The sequence below is a fragment of the Gymnoscopelus braueri genome, assembly GCF_963280865.1.
Source record: "Gymnoscopelus braueri genome assembly, chromosome: 1".
Classification (NCBI taxonomy): domain Eukaryota; kingdom Metazoa; phylum Chordata; class Actinopteri; order Myctophiformes; family Myctophidae; genus Gymnoscopelus; species Gymnoscopelus braueri.
In genome coordinates this window covers 57,286,328-57,308,070 of record NC_137603.1, presented here as the reverse complement: position 1 = coordinate 57,308,070, position 21,743 = coordinate 57,286,328, and the positions used below count along the sequence as shown (strand labels likewise).

The 21,743-nt window shown below is 41.6% G+C and overlaps 1 protein-coding gene across 3 annotated transcripts in view; it reads left to right on the top strand.

Moving 5' to 3' along the window:
- Nucleotides 1–14,247, top strand: part of LOC308082877 (transcription initiation factor TFIID subunit 4) — a 166,499-nt gene extending 152,252 nt beyond the window's left edge. For all 3 annotated transcript variants that reach the window (XM_080424944.1, XM_080424945.1, XM_080424943.1), the window contains exon 14: nt 13,887–14,247. In XM_080424944.1, the coding sequence (XP_080281070.1) occupies nt 13,887–14,060 (174 nt within the window). In that variant the 3' untranslated portion in view covers nt 14,061–14,247. The remainder of the gene's footprint in view (nt 1–13,886) is intronic.
- The last annotated feature ends 7,496 nt before the right edge of the window (nt 14,248–21,743 follow it).

Here is a 21,743-nt window from a genome sequence, read left to right as displayed (position 1 = left end):
GAGACGGGAGTCAAAAGCGGGACCGAGGCACTGGGAGAGAGACGGGGGGACGGGGGGGGGGACAACATACATTATTAATCAAAAGTAAATTTAGCAAAACGGGGATTAATTTTGGCCCTCTGAAGGTGGAGGGAACGTTGTTGATTATCGAATGGGGGGTGCTGCAAACATGAAAGAGTGACCCGTCAAACCCTGCCCCTCTCTGTGTGGAAAAACGGAAACCATTCTCTCGTTATCGCTTAACCCATTTAAGCCGGGAACGCATCTGTGTCATTTATAAGATTTATTTTGGCTATATTAAAAAAATAGCAGATCTACAAGCTCATAGCCCAGCACAGAGTGCCGCTATTTTAGAAAAATCATGAAAATGTGTGCAAATTCTTTGATTATCTATATTTTTTAAGCGAACATTTGTAACTCAAATCTTTGCTTCTGGGGATTCTACAAATGTCTTCTAAATCCTAACAGTTTTTTTTTTTTTTTTAAACCTATGTTGCTACATCAGTGGTTCTCAAAACTTTTCATGTCAAGGACCCCCAAAATGATATGTATTTGGCCACAGACTCTCATCTCAAAATGTTTTGTAATAGGGACCCCCCAGAAGCAAAGATTTGAGTTAAAAATGTATATATTCAAAGATTTGCACCCATTTTCCGCGATTTTTCGAATAAAATAGCAGATCTACAAGCTTGTATATCTGCTATTTTTTTAGTAGCCAAAGAAATCTAAAAATGCCACAGCTGCGTTCCCGGGCCTTAATGGGTTAAGTATGCTGCACACAGAAGAGGCAGCCTTAAATACAATAATGTAGATTGGTTTTTCAAAAAAAGAAGAAGGAGAGGAAAAAAAGAAACTTCAGTTGACTAAAAGCAGCTGGGTTTCCGCTCTCTGGTTGTATAATAAATGTGGAATAAGAGTAGAGTATGTTATCTACCCCTGCCAATATTTCTCTTTAGTAAAAATGTGTGTTGCCTCTTGGCTAATGCAGAGTGTTGAAACTGTGTAGGTGGGGTGTTGAGTACATTTTATTTGTTGCAATCTCCCCTTGCACTTCAGTGTGTGTGTGAAGTGCCTTTGTCACCTCGTCTTGAAGCCCGGCTCCGTTTTTTGCCAGCAGGGTTTGTTTGCCATGTTTTGTCTTTAACTGTTACACTTCCCTGATGGGTGGACTCAGAGGGTCATCAGGTAGATTAGAACACCTGGACCCTTTTTGGTGCCTTTAGAAGCTGACCACCATCTACATTTAATGGCTAAATTGGCCTAGTTTGGTGTCAAGATTAGTTCTCGTTCATCTGTTGCACTAGACAGTTTTATATATTTTTTTATTCTTAGGCTGTCTTCTTTTTTGATATTACGGGTTGCACCGGAAATTATGGCGTTACTCTTGACCTTACAGCAACAATTATGTCTTAATTGTTTAGTTAATTTGTTCTTTTTACATTATGCATCATTATTTTGGGATATTACTCCTACAGATTTTGTCCAAACATCACGCAAATCGGTACACATTATCTCTATAGTCATGCGATCAAGACGGATCTGTCCGATTTTTCATATTCCATCCTGATTGGCTAAGATTGACTTCCAAAGTTTGCAGGAGTGGCCCGTTTTGAACAAAATGCTTCAAATCATGAACGCAGCGTCCAATTGCCGTGAAACTTTGCACGCACATTGCCACTATAGGCCAAGGAAGAAATACCACCCTAGGTTTTTTTCAAATCGGCCTCGTGGTGGCGCTATAACTGGCCAATTCGCATTTTGGCCTATAACTCTTTTCCTACTACTCCTACCGATTTTGTCCAAACCTCACCCAAATTGGTACACCTTATCTCTGTAGTGATGTGATGAAGATGTCTCCGTCAGATTTGTCGGATTCTTTTCCGATTGACTACGACTGGATTTAAAAGTTTGCTGGAGGGGTCCGTTTTGCACGACATGTTACAAGCACCACTGGACCGATCGACGGGAACCTTTGCACGCACACTCCCAGTAGTCCAAGGAAGAATCTCCACCCCAATTGTTTTTTTCAAATCGGCTTTATAGCGCCACCATGAGACAGAATTTTTCGCAACACATTTTTTTGTACTACTCCTATACATTTTGTCCAAACCTCACGCAACTCGTTACATTTTCTCTGTAGTCATGTGATCAAGACATATCTGTCACATTTCTCATATTCCATTCCGATTGGCTATGATTGGCTTCCAAATGTTGGGGAGGTGGCCTGTTTTGCACAAAATGCCAAACATCATGAATGCAGCGCCTGACTGCTGGGAGACTTAGCATGCACATTCCCACTAAGCCAAGGAAGAACCTCCATCCCCAATTTTTCAAATCTCCTCATGGTGGCGGCCACATTCACGCTTGGCCTATAACTCTTGAACCGTAGGTTGTACAATCAACATCTTTTTTTACCCTGGATTCCTTGGATCATGACCTAATTTATAGGCCCCCGTTTGTGCCAGATTACATTTTGGCTAAGACTGCCTTCCAAAGTTTGCGGTAGGCGGAGACCTGTGTTCCGAGGAGCTCACTTTTCTAGTTTGTTTTAGTTTTTTGTTCTATTATACTGCATGTGCAATATCTGTAACATGAACCACATAGGGCGGCAATGGCAGATGGTAGAGTGGTTGAATGAGAATCTTGCTCCTCCTCTTGGCATCTTGTAAAAGTGTCCTTGAGCAATACACTGAACCCCTGACGGCTCCAGGTGAGCAGGTTGGTGCCCTGCATGGCTGCTGGTGTGTGAATGAGTGTGTGAATGGGTGAATGTAATGCATACATAGTTAAAGTTCTTTGGAAAAAATATGCTATAGATATGCAGACAGGCTGGTCATCATTAGCCTGGGATAATCCAGCCTGCTTGCTGCGTTCGGCGTACATTTTTTTCTCACTTCGCTTCACAGTCTGGAAAGCCTCCTATCTCTGTGTCCAAACGGGAGAAAACAGCCCGCGGCTTCTGATTGGTCTGTAGGGGGGGGGGGGGACTTGCCTACGTAATGGAAATACGAGTCAAATAGGACCCTGGCCAGACTGAGTAGCGAAGTGAGAAAAAGACGAACGTATATAGCGAATCAGGCTGGATTCCAGGCTAGGGCATCATGTAAGGCAGTGGTTCTCAAACTTTTTTGTGCCAAGGACCCCCAAATCGATATGTATTTGGCCGCGGACCCCCATCTGAATTTATTTTGTGCCAGGGGACCTCCAGAAGCAAAGATTTGAGTAAAAATGTTCACTTTGAAAAGATATATTCGGGCACTAGGGGCAGTACAGCAGTTAAGTTACAGATAAAGAGTAAGAGAAGTACTGTGAGGTAGAGTCAAAGGAACAAAACATCACCAAAGAAGCACCATCAACAATGAACAAAAAAAATTATATGACAGTATACACTCTAAATAGCCCACACTATGCAGTGACAAAACATTGTACGGTAGTACCATTGTCAAAAAACAGTATCCCACCCAAAGCTAGGACAACTACGTAAGCAAACGGTATACAAACATTACACACACAATAGCCTGTAATCACAGTGTCATTACAGGATCTCACCCTAAGCTGAGTTCGCAATCAGACAAGCCTTACGACATCACAGGAAATACACTGTCAACAGTATAATCAGAGCACTTAGAGGATTACATGGTTAGTGTTCATTCATACAGGCAGACCATGGACACTATGCCAAATATATGCATTACAGTCCATGGTCAAAATAGGAATAAAATGAGGCAGTATATGCCTCTGAAACCTTTATTTCAAGGAGATCCATTGAGACCAGGGTCTATTTTTCAATGGTGCCCTGTGTACAAAAGGACATTTACAACAATGCTTTTACAGACATGACATCGACAACAAGTTACACATAAATATCATAAAATAGGTTTAAAAAAATATATATATGAAAACCAAATATTACACCAAGCAGGTGCATATGCCTTCTTCCAATATAAGGTCAGCTGAGAAATCTTTTAAAAACAGCAAAAGAAACAAGGACATTTAACTTCAACTTGTCTTGACATTTGTTCCATACATACTGTATGGAGCATACCTAGCCTGGTAAACCCTCCCTCCGGAAATCTCATTTCTATTTGATTCCAGGAGTGAGTCTGGCATGAACCGCCTTTCTGCAATATTGGCTGTGGGCTGGAGTTGGGCGGGAGTAATACCGTTGACTGACAACCCCTTCAGCCAATGATAATTTCCCCCCTTCAGCCAATCAGCAGTTCACCAGTGTAATGTGACGCAACGGGACTTTTGAGACGGCCGTGCCCAAAATGGGTTGCCTTATTCGGATACATGGGTGTCACTGCCCGCCCCTACCGGTTCTCTAAACATTTTTTTTAAAATAGGCTTTGTCATGATTAATTGACCACATATATGAAGTTAAACAACTAAATTCTATCCAAACGATATCTTATAAGTAAATTCCGTGCCTCAAAATAGAAGTTAGAGAGCTTTTTGAAGTAAAAAAATAGCGGAGAATATAGCGGACATGAAAAAGATGGCTGCCGTTCGTGTTTTGGGCTCACTCGAACTCGCCACCTGATTGGCCAACGTAAGCTGTCAATCACAGAACAATGAGCGACGACGCTGATAGGCTCGGCCGTTTGGCTTACACAGCCAATATTGCAGAAAGGCGGTTCATGCCAGACTCACTCCTGGAATCAAATAGAAATGAGATTTCCGGAGGGAGGGTTTACCAGGCTAGAGCATACCCACTGAAGGCTGTATCTCCCAGCCAGTGGTGTAAAGTAACTAAGTACATTTACTTAAGTAGGCTACTGTACTTAAGTAGAGTAGAATTTTGAGGTATTTGTACTTTACTTGAGTATTTCCAATTTCCAATACTTTTACTTCTACTCCACTACATCTCGGACATTTATTTGAAAACTTTAGTTACTAGTTACTTTGTAGATTATTATCACAAAACGTACATTAACCACTTAAACCCGATATGCATTTTGGCCGTTTGAAAATAGCCGATCTACAAGCTCACAACGCGTCGCGTTGTGAGCTTGTAAATCTGCTATTTTCAAAAGATTTTTATACATTTGAAAACTTGAAATGGGACATTCTGCGCACTGAGTACTTTCTACTTGTGATACTTTAAGTACATTTTGAGGCCAATACTTTTGCACTTTTACTCAAGTAAATTTAGAATTCCAGACTTTTAGTTGTAACAGAGTAATTCTATATTGCAGAAAATGAGTACTTTTTCCACCACTGCTCCCAGCTTAGCACTAGTTGGAGGCACCCTCAGCATTTAACCTGATCTTGAGATCTGGTACCATGACTTGACGTATTGAGCTCTAATAGTTCTGTCTAATAGTCTCTTGTGCAAGTATAGAGACAATTCCACAACATTCGCAGCAGATATATAGAGCGCATGCAGTGTCTTCTTTGTGCAAAGGTGAGAGACACCATCACTTAGCAGCCGGTATCAAAACATGTAAGTGTAGGTCTGTCTATACATACAGATAATGCCTGTGTGTGTGATGCCCTGCGTCGCCAAGACTGACACTGCGACAAGGCTCAGCGCTAACATCGTACTCCTCTCACCTATTCATCTCCTCCCGACAGCCCTCCCTGTCACTCTCCACTGCTCCTCCCCCCTTCTCCTCCTCAGGTTCTATTCATCTCCCTCTCTCTCTCTCTCTTTCTCTCTTTCTCTCTCTCTCTCTCTCTCCCTCTCTCTCTGAGCAAGTCAAATGTCTGAAGAGATGTATGGAAGTATCCCCGCGCTCCTCTGTACGATGGATATGTCATATGACATAATGCCCCCCAGCAGGCCATCACAGATAAAATGACAGATGCTGTTTTTTGCCTCATGGATCTTTTCTCGACAAAAGCCAATTTTGAGACTTTCATTTTTACTCTCTCTCTCTCTCTCTCTCTCTCTCTCTCTCTCTCTCTCTCTCTCTCTCTGGCCGTGGACCCCCATCTCTTACAATATTTTGTTCCAGGGACCCCCAGGAGCAAAGATTTGAGTTAAAAGTGTATACATAATTCAAAGATTTGCACACATTTTCACGATTTATTTCCTAAAAAAATAGCAGATATACAAGCTCATTGTGCGGCACTGAGTGCCGCGCTATTTTGACAGATATACAGGCTATACTGTAGCTGGCAATCAATTATTTAAGTCTCCCTTTCTCCTTTCTCTTTTTCTCCGGCCATTGGCCTAAATGGAGCCTCTCAGTTTTTTCTCCCCCCCTTTTTCATTTAATTTCAGACACAATTACCATGTAATTACGTAATTGCTGTCGACGGGGAGGGAGCGAGTGCGTGGTCGTCGACGTCTCACATTCCCTTTTTTTTTCTTCTTTTTTTTTCACCGACTCTCTCTGCCATCTGCTTTGTTTGGTGTTGTGCTTGTTTACTCTGCCCCTCCCCTTCCACAACATGGCTCTGGGCGTGTGTAGTGGCGGGAGCCCTTGGTCTCCATAGACACAGACAACAACAGGCTGGTGTTTGGGTTGCTGGCATGCCATACATAGAGGGCATATGAAGACACGGGGAAGGGGGGGGCCGGGGGGGGGGGGGGGACGGACGAGAGAGAGAGGGGGAGCATTAACCCATTCCATCCGGGAACGCATCTGTGTCATTTTTAAAGATTTTTTTGGCTATACAAAAATAGCAGATCTACAAGCTCACAGAGTGCCGCGCTTCGAGCTTGTAGATCTGCTATTTTCAAAATATCGTTAAAATAAATTGCTGCAAATCTTTGAATATACATATGTTTAAAAGCGAACATTTTTAACTCAGATCTGTGCTTCTGGGGGTCCCTGGAACAACATATTTTGAGATGGGGGTCTGTGGCCAGATACATATAATTTTGGGGGTTCTTGACATGAAAAAAGTTTGAGAACCACTGATATAGCAACACAAGTTTTTTCAAAAAACTGTTAAAAGACAGTTTAGAACTGTTTAGAAGACATTTGTAGAATCCCCCCAGAAGCAAAGATTTGAGTTAAAGAAAATTAGCTTTAAAAAATATATATATTCAAAGATTTGCCCCAAAAATCCACGGTTTAAAAAAAATTTAGATCTACAAGCTCATAGCGCGGCACTCGGTTCCGCGCTATGAGCTTGTAGATCTGCTATTTTTTGACTAGCCCAAGAAATCTAAAAATGACGCAGGTGCGTTACCCGGTCCTAATGGGTTAAGTGAAGCCAGCTTGGCTCCCTGGCAGAAGCCTGACCTTTCTCCCTGTATTTGGATCACTTACCCGCCCAGCCTGCCCCCATGTCCCCCCTGTGGGAATGAGGCATTCTGGGTAGCTACAGAAACCCACCCACCAATGCCACCACCACAGCTACAGTCACTGCAACCACCTCAACAACCAACCAACCAACCGCCAGCGGGGCCAGAGAGCCCATACAGCGCCATCTGCCCAGGTGGAATGGATGCGTTTGATTGGTGAAGTCTGGTAGGCTCTGACGCCCGAGCAGGAAGCGACGTGATTGGCAGTAATTGGCATGGCAGCGGGCAGGCCCATCCTTCACATGTGGTCAGCCAAGATTGGCCTGATTAGGCAGAGTCACTCAGCCCCCTCAAGTTGAAGGAGAGAGGGACCGGGTGCCCGGCCGCCCCGAGGGTGCAGATGGGGGGGGACGCACGGCACGGCTGTCCCACGTGCAACCCCCTCAACCCCTCCACCCCCCCCCCCCCCGCCGCCTGTCAACATCAATGGGCAGAAGAGAGACAGGAGATGGAGTAGTTGGCTGCTTTACTCTCCTAAACACAGTTTTTTTTTTGCTTTTCTGCCTTTATTTGGATAGTAGTAGTGGAGAGTGACAGGAAACAGGGAAAGAGAGTCGGGGAGTGACACGCATCAAAGTTTGTCGGGCTCGGGAATCGAACCTGCGACGCGCTTGTCAGGCTGCATTAGAGCCTATATGTGGTTGCGCCTTAACCGCTAGGTCATCGGCGTTCCTCCTAAACATTGTTGAGAGTGTAGAAGAGATCGACGCTGGAGCAAGTGTGTTTGGAGAATTTGAGGTGAGGCGGTGTCATAGAGCAGTGGTTCTCAACCAAGAGGCAGCCTGACATATTTACATTGAAGCCGATACGGAAGAGAGACCGTTCATATGAATGGCCTGTATGGCGCTGTTTTACCCCTGCAGGTGTCAGAAAGAATATTCTCTCATTGTAAGCGGATGGGTTTAGACTAGATTTTCTTACCTTAATAAAAATTGTCATAAATACTATATGCTTCCAGTCGCTAGTTTAAAGTCTCCTTTCAATCATCATGATATGCGTTTTGCTAAATTATGGTCCCATTTATTAAAATATTGACGATAAAGTAGGCTATGCTCCAGGAGGGGCGGGATGATTTGATTGACAACCTACACAACCAATAGCATTCATTCCCCGCCCCCGCTCTTGATTGACAAGCTACCCAACCAATAGCATTCTTTGGGGCTTGTTTTCCGGTTCCCTGGTCACATGTCTGCTTGACCCGCCCCCGCTTTGGTCACATGTCTGGTCTCAAGCAATAGCGTTTGATTTCCGACGTGCCCTTTGGTATATATTAAAGATGGCGGATTGCACATTCCTGAACAATCGGCTTCATTTACGGTCTGTAGAAACCAATGGCGTGACGCTGTCCATTCATTTTATACAGTCTATGATCTCAACCTGTGGGTTCGGGACAGTGAAGTGACAATTTAAGGACCTTTAAGACCTTTTTAATACCAAAAAATAAATTAACCCATTAAGACATTGCGTGCCAGTCGCGTAGTTCTACGCGAACCTAAATAATTGCGCAGCGTGCCAGTCGCGTAGTTCTACGCAAAGTGGTCTTTTTTTTTCCCCTCGCAGTGACACATTTCATTGTAGGCCTCTCTCGCAGTGACACATTTCATTGTAGGCCTCTCTCGCAGTGACACATTTCATTGTAGCACACCGGAAACGGAAATGAATGTCAATCGAAGATTTTCGTTCCCATCCGTCGCCTCTCTAAAGCTTCCGCTAATCCGCCATTATCTCGGGTGTTGTTTTTCTCCGCGCTGAACGCTGTTTAATAGAAACTGCGACTACTGCAAAATGGACGATCGCCGATTGAAAATTTCTTCTCTGGGCCACTCACACAGCTACCCTGTGTGTCTACAAACAGTTGAACGCGCGATCTTAAGGTATTTAGCGAGGTCTGTGGCGAGGTGAAAAAAACAAAAAAACAACAATAAATCGCTGGCACTGGTGAGTACATTATGATATTAAACTCTGGCATGGAATGTGTTAAGACCTGAGGTCGATTCTAAAAACAGTTAAAAAAAATAAAAATAAAAAGCAGATCTACAAGCTCGTAGCGCAGCACTCTGTGCCGCGCTACGAGCTTGTATATCTGCTATTTTTGAATAGCCAAAGAAATCTTAAAATGACACAGATGAGTTCCAGGTCTTAATGGGTTAGAAGAAAGCAAAGAAAAATACCATTACATCAAAAGCAATCAACAAACTAACTGGTCAAACATTTGCCAAAATTGTCAAATAATATAAGAAGCCATTGTGAGCTTGTAGATCTGCTATTTTCACAATCTGTGGAACCTAGTCAAACTAAATTGAATGCCTCAATTCCTACAATTCCAAGTGCTTATCATTGCAGGGTGGGGGGTCCTCAGTTCAAATATGATTATGTTGGGAGGGTCACGGCCTGAAAAGGTTGAGAACCACTGTCATAGAGTGTGTGTACAGTTCATACAAAGCCAAGCATACACACGCCGGGGGTGAGCTGGAGGGACTTTGAGGGTTTTTGGTTCCTGTAAAATTCATACGCCAGTCGTATGTTTGCAATTAGGACTCCGTCTGTACTTTGTGTGTTTATAGACCCGGTGCAATCAATGTAATTGTGAGACAGGGTGTTCCCGAAGCGAAAGAAAGCGCCTGCCTTTGTTGCTTCTCTCTCTCTCTCTTTCTTGCCCGGGTTCAAGTGTGGGCACTGCATGGCTGCATCATGGAGCTTTGCTTCTACCCGGTGTGTTTCTCATTTCCAAATGTAAATGCCTTTCCCCCCCATTCCTGATTTCTATCGAGCCTGCTGTGTATACATTCAGAGGTTTTTTTATCTTTTCATTTTTCCTGGATCGAATACAGAACAACAAGGGTTTCATTTCAGACTAAGCCGTCAGCTCAGATCTATGTCAGCCTGGCTCTTGTTTGTTTAGAGAGAAAATCTGTTCATACCCATGCCAATATAAAGAGCCATAAAACACACTTAAGTAAATGATGATTTCCTTGCAGTCGGAGCACATTGGTGTTTGTTCTCCACCCGGGCCCCTAGTTCAGGCGCTAATAAAAATGAATTATTCTCTTCGCTCGACTGCTGCACCTGAAGATCTGGACGTTATTAGTCAATGTTTTTTGATCTCATTCTCTCGTTGCTGCTCCGTGTGAAGTTCCCTTTGGTTAAATGGAGGTGTGGAGTTGCTTAAAATAGGCAGCAGCATTCCATACTGTGGGCACCGTTCATGTGTTTGTGATTCAAGACTAGGTGACTTCATTGTAGTGAATTGGAAACGTTTAATTACTTACTTGTGATCTATACCTTTTGGATGGGCTAGAACAGCACGCTGAGCAAGACCTAGCTGGTTCAGGGTCTAAACCAGTGGTTCTCAACCAGTGGTCCGGGGACCACCAGTGGTCCTTGGGGGGGTACCAGGGGGTCCCCAGCAAAATGAGTTAACATGGGTCATCATAATCATAATCATTTTAACCACTTCAATTCCAATTCAAAAGTAGCAGATGTACAAGCTCATAGTGCGGCACCGAGTGCCACGCCTTGTAGATCTGCTATTTTAGAAAAATCGTGAAAATTATTAACATCTTTGAATGTATATATATTTTTAAAGCGAACATTTCGAACTCAAATCTCTGCTTCTGGGGGTCCCTGGCACAAAACATTTTCAGATGGGGGTCCGCGGCCAAATACATATCAATTTAGGGGTCCTTGGCCTGAAAAGGGTTGAAAACCACTGGTCTAAACGGCTAAACGGAAGTGCCGGAATTTGCTTTCCGAATGACGCTTTACAAATCTGTTCACATTCTCCGTGAATGAAACGCGTGTTGTGATTGGTCGAAAAAGATTGTTTCCGGGGGGAAATAGGTGCGGCGGAAGTCCTGCCCCTATAGACACTCTGCTTTAGGTCATGACCAGGCTTTTCTCTTGGCAGATGAGTGAAGGCATGGGAACAAGGCTACTAGAACAGTGGTACTCAAACTTTAAAATTTCAAAGGATGCCTCTTTAACTCTGACAGTATACAAATGGAACCAAATGGACCCGTCTTGTATACTGTCAGAGTTACAGACTTGTAAGGGTCCATTTGGAACCCCCTCAAGGAACCCTGAGAGTCCCTGGACCCCACTTTGAGAACCATTAGGCTAGGAGAGGAGACTGATCTCTTTAAGACTCTCCAAGATCATTGGTCTACTTTTAGGCCAATGTTGAGGTATTTTTTACTTTAGTGGAGTATTTCCAATTTTCATTACTTTTACTTCTACTCCACTACATCTCAGAGGCAAATATTGTACTTTTACTCCACTACAATTATTATAAAACTTTAGTTACTAGTTTATTATCTTTTGATCTTTTGATTAATTTCACAAAACATACATTAACCACTTTCAGCCCTATATACATTTCGGCCTTTTGAAAATAGCCGATCTACAAGCTCACAATGCGTCGCGATGCGATGCATTGTGAGCTTGTAGATCTGCTTTTTTTTAAAGTATCATTGGTATACTTTTAGGAAGTACACCAATGATACTTAATGAACCTTTGTTTTGATTGGCTGATGTTATATTATGTTTTTTTGGGTTTTTTTTTTCCTTCGCTTGTTTCTCCTTCAATAATTGTGTTGTTCCTGTATGATTCTGTGTCTCTAAGTCCAGTGGTGGAAAGTAATTAAGTACATTTACTCAAGTACTGTACTTAAGTACAATTTTAAGGTACTTTTACTTTACTGGAGTATTTCCAATTTTCAATACTTTTACTTCTACATCTAGGAGGCAAATATTGTACTTTTACTCCACTACAATTATTTGAAAACTTTAGTTACTAGTTACTTTGCAGATATAAATTATTACATTATAAAACATACATTAACCTATTTCATACCTGGGCTATTTGAAAATAGCCGTTCTACAAGCTCACAACGCATCGCGACGCGTTGTGAGCTTGTAGATCTGCTATTTTCAAACATTTTAGTACTTTTACTTTTGGTACTTTAAGTACATTTTGATACCAATACTTTTGTACTTTTACTCAAGTACATTTTCAATTCCGGACTTTAACTTGTAACAGAGTATTTCTACATTGCAGTATTGATACTTTTACTTAAGTAAAAAATGTGAGTACTTTTTCCACCACTGTCTCGAAGTCACATAATATACCATGTATGTGCGAACGCATTTGGCCAGTAAAATGAATAACAGCGGCCCCTCCAGTCCCCCCAGATTATACAGTTGGGATACACCTTCCTGTTGTTGGTGTTTGGGATTAGGCCAACAAACTGTCACATATTAATCATCCTTTTGTTACCTCGTGCTTCATGGTGGGAAATGATGAATACCAGCCCACACCAGCACATGCACGTACGTTTGGTTTAGCGGTTGCCAAGTTTGACTTGTTCCACTGTCTGCTTCAGCGGATCTCCATATGATTTGACTTGGATGTTGTATACTTAACAGTGGTTCAGTTTTTTTTCTTTGACAGAATGTTTTGATTTAGTTTTAGTCATAGTCTTTTGAATAAAATTCCATTTAGTTTTAGGCATATTTTAGACATCTGAAATTTTCGTTTTAGTCTAGTTTTACTGAATGGTACTGAACTGGATTTTGACTGAATCTACAGTTGATTTAGTTGACGAAAATGTATGTTGGCGGGCCTAGATGGCGTCGTAATGCCTCATTTATACTTAGCTGTGTGCCAAAAAAAAGAAAAAATAAACTGTATTAAATGGGCCCCTAATGCATATCAAACTGGGGTCCTTGAAATGCAAAAGGTTTGAGTGAACCACTGGCTATATGAGTCTGATGTTTTCTTTACAACTCTCCTCATATCGTGTGTGTGTGTGTGTGTGTGTGTGTGTGTGTGTGTGTGTGTGTGGGGGTGTGTGTGGGGGTGTGTGTGTGTGTGTGTGTGTGTGTGTGTGTGTGTGTGTGTGTGTGTGTGTGTGTGTGTGTGTGTGTGTGTGTGTGTGTGTGTGTGTGTGTATGTGTGTGTGTGTGTGTGTGTGTGTGTGTGTGTGTGTGTGTGCGTGTGCGTGCGTGTGTGCATGCGTGCTCGCGTGCGTGTGTGTGTTACCATACTTGGACAAATGTCCCCACAAGTATAGTAGAATGTGAGAAAAAGACGTTTTGAGGACCATTTTCCTGGCCCTCACAAGAGAAATGGTTGTTACTTACCCACAACGCCCACAACGCGTCGCAGCGTGACACGTTGTGGGCTTGTACGAACAACGGGTGTCCTCCCATGCTATGGGATCATAGCCCAGAACAAAAAAAAAGTGTGGTCGTCGCCACCAAACAAACTATTGACTTGACTCCTCATACACACACACACACACACACACACACACACAGACAGCGCCGCCTCCAACAGCGATTTGTTACTCCGCGACCGAAAGGGTACAGGACCACGGGTCCATTTGGTTCCGTGTGGGGACGCTGGAGAGAGCAACTTGGTATTAATATGACCTGGTCATCATTTATTGTTTTTTTACGGTTAAAATTGCTGTTTTACGGTTAAAAATGCCATTAAAAAAAATAAATGCCATTCATAAAATCCCTGTGTGTGTGTGTGTGTGTGTGTGTGTGTGTGTGTGTGTGTGTGTGTGTGTGTGTGTGTGTGTGTGTGTGTGTGTGTGTGTGTGTGTGCTTGCGTGTGCAGGTTTCAGGCACCATGGTGGGCTCTCCATCCAGCTCGTCCAGCCCGTCCGCCTCGGCCTCGCGCCACGCCCGCCAGCGCATCACCCGTGTCAACCTCAGGGACTTCATCTTCTACATGGAGCAGGAGCGGGAGACGGCCCACTCGCTCCTCCTGTACCGCGCCCTGCTCAAGTAGAGAGAGCCTCCTCCTACCACCTCAACCTGCTCCTCCTCCTCCTCCTCCTCCTCCTCCCAGCCACGTGCCTTCAAATGAGGCTCTGTGCACGGCAGCCGTATTGGAAAGAAATTGGGGCCTCTTCCTTACTTCCTTCACAGGTGTTACCAGTGATACTTAATGAAGGTTCTGTTCCATTTAGTGTGTTGCAGTGGTTGTCAAACGTTTTGTTAATTTCAAGGACCCCCTATAACTCTGAGAGTGTACAAATGGAACCAAATGGACCCGTAGGCACGGGTCCATTTGGTTCCATTTGTACACTCTCAGAGTTATGGCGGCCGGGTCCTAGAAATTAACAAAAAGTTTGACAACCACCACGCTACACTAAACGGAGTAGAGCCCTTCATTAATTAAGTCTAATTGGTAAGACCCTGTGAAGGAAGTAAGGAGGAGGGCCCCGATTTCTTTCCAATATGGCTGCCGTGCATAGAGCCTATTCGGGTCTAATGTATGAACTCAGTGTCTCCATGTGTAACTGTGGGTGACGTTTTCCGTGTAGCTTTTTAATAATAAGAAGAAGAAGAGAATTGTGAGAGAGAAGAAGGAAGGGATATGGGGAAGAAGAGAAAAAAAAACTCACAAAAATAAATGTAATTGTTGCGTGTCTTTTCTCTGTTTTTAGCTTCACGATGGATATGCGTGCGTATAGGTCACTGAAATTCAACCATGCAAGTTCTTCTTCTTATTTGTGTTGTTGTAGTGTGGGGAGTTTTAACCCCTTAAGACCGGGAACGCATCTGTATGTCATTTTTAGATTTCTTTGGGCTATTCAAAAATAGCAGATATACAAGCTCATAGCGCGACACCGAGTGCCGCGCTATGAGCTTGTTGAAAAATCGTGAAAATTCGTGGCAAAGTCTTGGATTATATATGTTTTAAAGCGAACATTTGTAAAATATTTAGTTCGAGGAACCCCCAGAAGCAAAGATTTGAGTTACAAATGTCCGCCAAAAAATAGGAAAATAAATAAATATTTGCACAACTTTTCATGATTTAAAAAAGAATTGCAGATCTACAAGCTCATAGAGTTTGTATATTTGCTATTTTTGAATAGCCCAACGAAATCTAAAAATGACACACAGATGTGTTCCCGGTCTTAAAGACTTAAGTGAAGGAGCAAAAAGTGTGTTCTTTTTTCATGTCAAAGGACTTGAGCCAGTAGTACTTTAATCTGTTTGGTAGAGAGGTGTTGTCATCCTTTGGCAGTATAGCTCTATAATGACCCCATATCAGCTCAAAATGAGGAAACCCATTCACCCCTTGATACAGCCTATGATATATCCTTTATTTGTTGAACACCGTTCATCGTTCAACAGGATGCATTTAATATTGAAACCTGACCAATGTAAGAGACTTTTGAAATGTTCTGATTCTCCACAACAGCGTCACATAACTTCCAGTTCTCTTACTCCAAACCCTGATTTATACTTAGTTTTAAACGCCAGTGTTGCACAAAAAATTGCAGACCTACAAGCTCATTAACGCGTTGCGACAGCTTTTTTTTTGTGTATCACACTTGCGTACAACAAGTATAAATCAGGGGTAAAAGTGTAAATAGTTCCTTTGAATTATTTTAAACCGCATGTATTATAGTTTTTTATCACATGTAAGCTTTGTAAGAGAGAAAGAAAAAAAAAGGTGTCTATATTAAGAAACCTGACTTTTTGTAAAAAAAACAAAAAAAATGCTTCGAAGTCATTCGAGTCAAAATAAGTTGATAATTGTAATCCTTTTAAATTGATCTATATGTTTGTTCTTACCTGCAAGGTAGAAACTCCATCTCAACCCACTGGAGGAGTCATAACAACATAACCGTGGTCCATGCTATACCACCACTTCATTACAACATAACCATGGTCAGTGATGGAAGAAGTACTCAATTGTTTTACTTAAGTAAAAGTATCAATACCCTAATGTAGAAATAGTCTGTTACAAGTTCTGTATTTAACATTTACTTGAGTAAAAGTACAAAAGTATTGGCATCAAAATGTACTTAAAGTATCAAAAGTAAAAGTACTCATAATGCAGAAGGGCATGTAGATCTGCTTCAATATACTATTGGCTATTTTCAGATTGCCAAAGTATATAGGTCGGAAGTGGTTTTGTAATAGTTGTCAAAAGTACAGTACTTGAGTACTGTACTCAAGTACTGTACTTCCTCCACTGACCGTGGTCCATGCTACCACAACTTCCACAAGGTTTGGCCAATTCTGACGTGTCAGTATTTTCCTTTACCTGTAGTGTATGGTTGAATACCTTTTTTTTTTTTTAATGTTCTTTTTTTTTTTCTATGTTTTAGTATTTTCTGATTTTGGCATAATTTTGCATCTACTTCCTTATCTTTTACACACAGTACCTTTTTAGCCTTTTCCCAACTGAGATATCCACCATGGTCCCCCTACTAGTGCAATGCATTTATTAGAATAACAAATAACATGCACATTTTATTGAAATCTTATATTTAATCAATCAATTCAACCAATTTCATTTGAGCTGTTTGGTTTACACAGCTACGGGTAGCCAGGAAGACCAAAAGGAGCGATGGGCACTTAGTGAACCCAAAAGACAGAAACACAATTCTTTGCCTAACAACAGCGACAACAGCTCAGACGTCGGGCATGTCCATATGTGGCCATATTGCATGTCCATATTATGATCATAATCATATTATGGATTATTTGTCCAGACAGCATGCATGTCCATATTAGGGGGGCCGCCCACTCGCTGCCCAAATTAAAACTGTGGCACTTTTTCCACGAAAGAAACAGGAAACTGAAGTACATGTTTGGCAAAATAACTTAGTGACAGTAAAGTATGAATTTAAAATGTTTTGTCTTTGTTTTTACTCATGACACCTACATTATGGGAGTCTATAGATGGTCAGGGTTAATTACCTACGTTCATGTTTGAAGTGATTCTAGCCTAAACTGATAATTGGGGGTTTTTGTACTGTATTTGTCTTCATGCTAACTTCTGGAAAGACAGATATGGGACTATGGCCTTTGTTATGCCTGATTTATTCTAGGTTGTGTGGTCGTGCACCACAAAATACCAGATCTGCGTGAGCTTGTAGATCTGCTGTTTTCGGTGCATGACACCGGCGCCTAACTAAGTATGAATCACCCTTTAGTCTTTGTCTTAGTTATGTCCATCTCTGCAGCATTTCCTGTTTTGACCAATCTCAATGGCCTTTCTGGTCCTTTTATTATTATTTGTAATCCTTGTTCTTTGTTTAATCCTTGTTTTAGTTTTTTTGTTTGTTTTCTTAAACTGAATACCTTGGCCTCTATGCAGCTATTGTAATTTATTTAAAAATAGTTTAATCAAAATGTGCATTATGGATTTTTGACAGCACTTATGTGTGTACGTATATACATATACTGTATATGTATATATATACTGTGTGTGTGTATATGTGTATATTAACGTCTTAACCTGGCAACTAAAAGCAGTCACTAATGTACCAGATCCCCTTGTCTCCTTATAAGTATTAAACAGCGTTGTGAATCGCTGTAAAAAAAAAAAGGCACTTATTTTTTTAAATGATTAATATATTTTCCTCCTTGCGTTCTATATAATCGATTGGCGTTTATTCTTACTACATGTCAGGCAAATTAATTTGATCTCAAAGTACCACTAGGATTAAACGTTTTCACAGAAGCACAACAGGGTGTATAGTACAGTGATTTCAAAAGATTTTTTTAAAATAACGCTTTGTATGATTTATTTTTCCGTTGGTGACACACATCACCCTTTCTACTGCTACAGCTTTCTAGCCAAAATGTTAGGACAATATAATTACACTTGTACACAGTGGGGGGTATTAATGTTTTAAATGTAAGGATGATTTGTAAATATTGTCTACAAGACCATGTGTTTATTAGAACTACGTTATTTTTGGTAAACTTGTACATATCTTGGAAAATTTCTTGTTTGTGTGAAGAAAAAAAAAACATACTTCTGTATTTGTACCTATTTTGTAAAGGAATAAATAAGCTGTTTACTAAACCGAACAGATGCTGACTTTATCCTTAATTATTTACTCTTCTGTAGACCTAGCGATATGATATAAAAACATCAGTGAATTAACAATGGTAAGACCAGTATCTTTGCTAAGTATACAACATATTTATGTTAATTAAACTATTAAAACATATACAACATTGTATGGAGTTTTTGGAGGAATTTTGATAACAAAGAAAATTGAAGAATCATCAGTTTTAACGAGAATCAAATTAACGAATGAATCCTACTTAATTTCCATTTGCTAACATTAACACATGCTAAGTACAAACCAAGCTGAACGCCGCTACTAAAGTCCCCTAGGATCCCCGCTGCTAATTAAGCAGCAGTGTCTCTTGAAAAAGACCAAACCGTTTAACTCTGTGTAAAATATTAGGGTTTGGGAGCATATTGGTTTAGTTTTTTGTCTTTGATATTGGCCCACAGTATTTGTTAGTCCCTTTGGAGAGTAAAGAGAGTGCTTATCATGACTTCACCCTGAAGACAACCTTCTCTTCTTACAGAAAGCCTTAGGTTCACCAGGAGGATTTAGCAGGGTCTCACCAGGTCAACTCAAAGGGCATCGAGAGTTCAAGCTGAGGTCCTTTGATTAAATAAGAGAGCCACCATTTACATTTCATGCATTTTTGCTGACAGTGACTTAACCACATAATAACCTGAGCGCCCCCACTCTGGGCCGAACATTCAGCAAAAATATAAGATCTACAAGCTCCAAATTTAGGCTATACCGAGATTTGGGGCACCAAGTATACTATATACACCAATCAATGAATATAGTTTTTTTTTAAATTGTTTTATTGATTTTTATTTAAATGGTTAAATTGACTGCAGCACCAACAAAAAAAAACTAAATTCCTGAATCAATGTTATTGATAAGTAGCACCATGTACAAGGAGGAGTGAAAAGTTCCAATTCACTGTGTCCCTGACATAGATATAATCAATATAGTTTGTGATAGATGAGTGATGTGTACAGAAAGAATTCTCAGGCCCATCTATGAAACATTTTAATCTCACTATATTGTTGGTCTTTTTATGTTAATATAAACAAGTGTCTCTCAAACCTTTTCAGTGGCGAGAGTGAAACTCTACAATGTGAATAGTAATCCTTATACATACTCTCTCACTGGTCTCACTTCTAGCTGGTGAAATAATAGTGAAAATAAAGCGGCACTATGTTACTTCTTTTAATGAATAAATTGCAATTTTGTCCAATCTGTATGGTAGAGTATATTAATACAATATAACTTATACAATTGGGGTGGTTGTATTTGGTCTCCCTGCTCTTCTATTGAGACATCTAGATCGTGTCAAAGGTCATGTCTCACCTAGACACAGGATCTGACAAGAATCTTGACCTGATGGTCTAAGATTCAATTTATCCCCTGAGCAAGCAGGCAGGCTCTATTGGCTCAACGTTAAAACATTTCAGCACTTGTGCGGGAGACCGGGTTCAAATCCGGGGTAGAAGAGGAAAGTTACATAGTGCAGCTTTAGCGCATTAAGACCTGGAACGCATTTGCGTCATTTTAGATTTCTTTGGCTATTCAAAAATAGCAGATCTTCAAGCTATGAGCTTGAAGATCTGCTATTTTTGAAAAATCGAGAACATTTGTGCAAATCTTTAAATATATATATTTTTTAAAGCGAACATTTGTAACTCAAATCTTTGCTTCTGGGGGTCCCTGGAACAACATATTTGAATACATATCATTTTGGGGGTCCTTGACATGAAAAAGTTTGAGAACCACTGACATAGTAACATGTTTTTTTCCAAAAAAAGATTTAGAAGACATTTTGTATAATTGGCCTTAATGGGTTTAATGGGTTAAACTGTTCTTCATTTGGCCCCCCTGGAACCACCTCAAGGGCCCCCTTGGTGCCCCTGGACCCCACTTTGAGAACCACTGATACATGACAACATGACAGTAACAGCAGGGAACACACCGTTTGTACAGTACATCCTTTTTATTATCGCAAATATGCAAGAAAAATCAAATGGAGACACTGTAAAATGAACACATGCCCTTTAATACCACAGTCTAATTGTTTTAAACACTTTAAATAATATACATTTTGCACCTTAGTATACCCTTTTGCAATGTTTGAATCCATTATGTACACAATGTAATGCTTTGAAATCTTTTTCATTCTTTTTACTTCCCACGAAGAGGACTTTTAGAGGTCTCTTAAGCAACATTAGGGTTCTTTAAACAAAAACAAAACGAAACAAAGAAGCAGAACCTGATAGTTCAATATACAATTACTGTACAACAGAGGTCTGTCACAGAGTGTCTGTATAGTGTTGGTTACAAGTAACATTACTTATCGTCTCTGTCGGGCGCAAACCTGATATTATGTCCAAAACTGTTACTTTTCAGGATTTAAAATTCTAAAATAGCAAAAATAGCAGATTGACAAGGTCAAAACACGTGGAGATACAAGCTTTTTCTGCCCGACAACAACGATATCCCATCATAAATATTCGTAGCCACTGTATACGGACATTCCATGACAAGCCTCTACTGACTGACCCACCCGGGTGGTTTTGGATGCCAATTTCATGGGCATTGACCACTGCACTGACCAGTCTGACCACTAGGGCGGCGGCATATAAGCATGACACATGTGAACATGCCTATATACCTCAGTTACTGGCTGTGTCACATCGTTTGCACGTTATAGTCGTAAAAGAGGTATGCTGTATATCACTTCAGCTGCTGTGTGTGTGTGTGTGTGTGTGTGTGTGTGTGTGTGTGTGTGCGTGTGCGTGCGTGCGTGCGTGCGTGCGTGCGTGCGTGCGTGCGTGCGTGCGTGCGTGCGTGCGTGCGTGCGTGCGTGTGTGTGTGTGTGTGTGTTGTGTGGGGGCACATAATTACAGATTAGTGTTCATGACCCTTGGGTCCTTCAAACCTTCCAAGAACCCCATTCATTGTACAAGTTATAAAGTTACAACGAGAGAAAACAAAACATTCTTTCCTTTGCTCCTGGATAACAAATGATTCTGTGTGTTTTGTCCGACAACAGCGCTGTAATTTTTACCCCCGTGTCGTCGAGGACTTAGCCAAGACTAACCAAATGCTGTTCAGTCACTCACTATAGCTAAAAACATTGGCCGCAAAGAACCTGCAAAGAATCTTTGCAAAGAACATCTTGAATCCCAGATGGCTATTCAAGGAGGAGCAGGAGGAGGAGGAGGGGGGGCTGTAGTTTTGACTCATCACTTTGTTTGGGCTTGTTGTGCTGTGGTCCAGTGAGGGTTTGGGGAAGAGGCTCAGAACAAATAGGGGCGACACAGCGGGGGGGGGACAGGGCGACGGTACGACCCGTGTCTCTCTCTACTGGCGCTGCTCAGATGGAAGCCCGGGGGGGGAGTGTGTGGAGAGGCGCTGTGAAGCCCAACGTCCCTCGGCACATGAAAGGCCCTGGTTGGCTATTCCCTTTGAGGCGACTGGATGCGAAAGGCGCGGGGCAACAAGCGGGCTCAGAACAACAAAGACAAGCTGGGATTGTGAGAGACACCCCCCCCCCTAGGATTGTCCATCCATACCGGACCGAGAGCCAACACTCACTGCAAACCAAGCTCATCTTCATTAAACTACGGAGTTTGTTTTAATCAGTT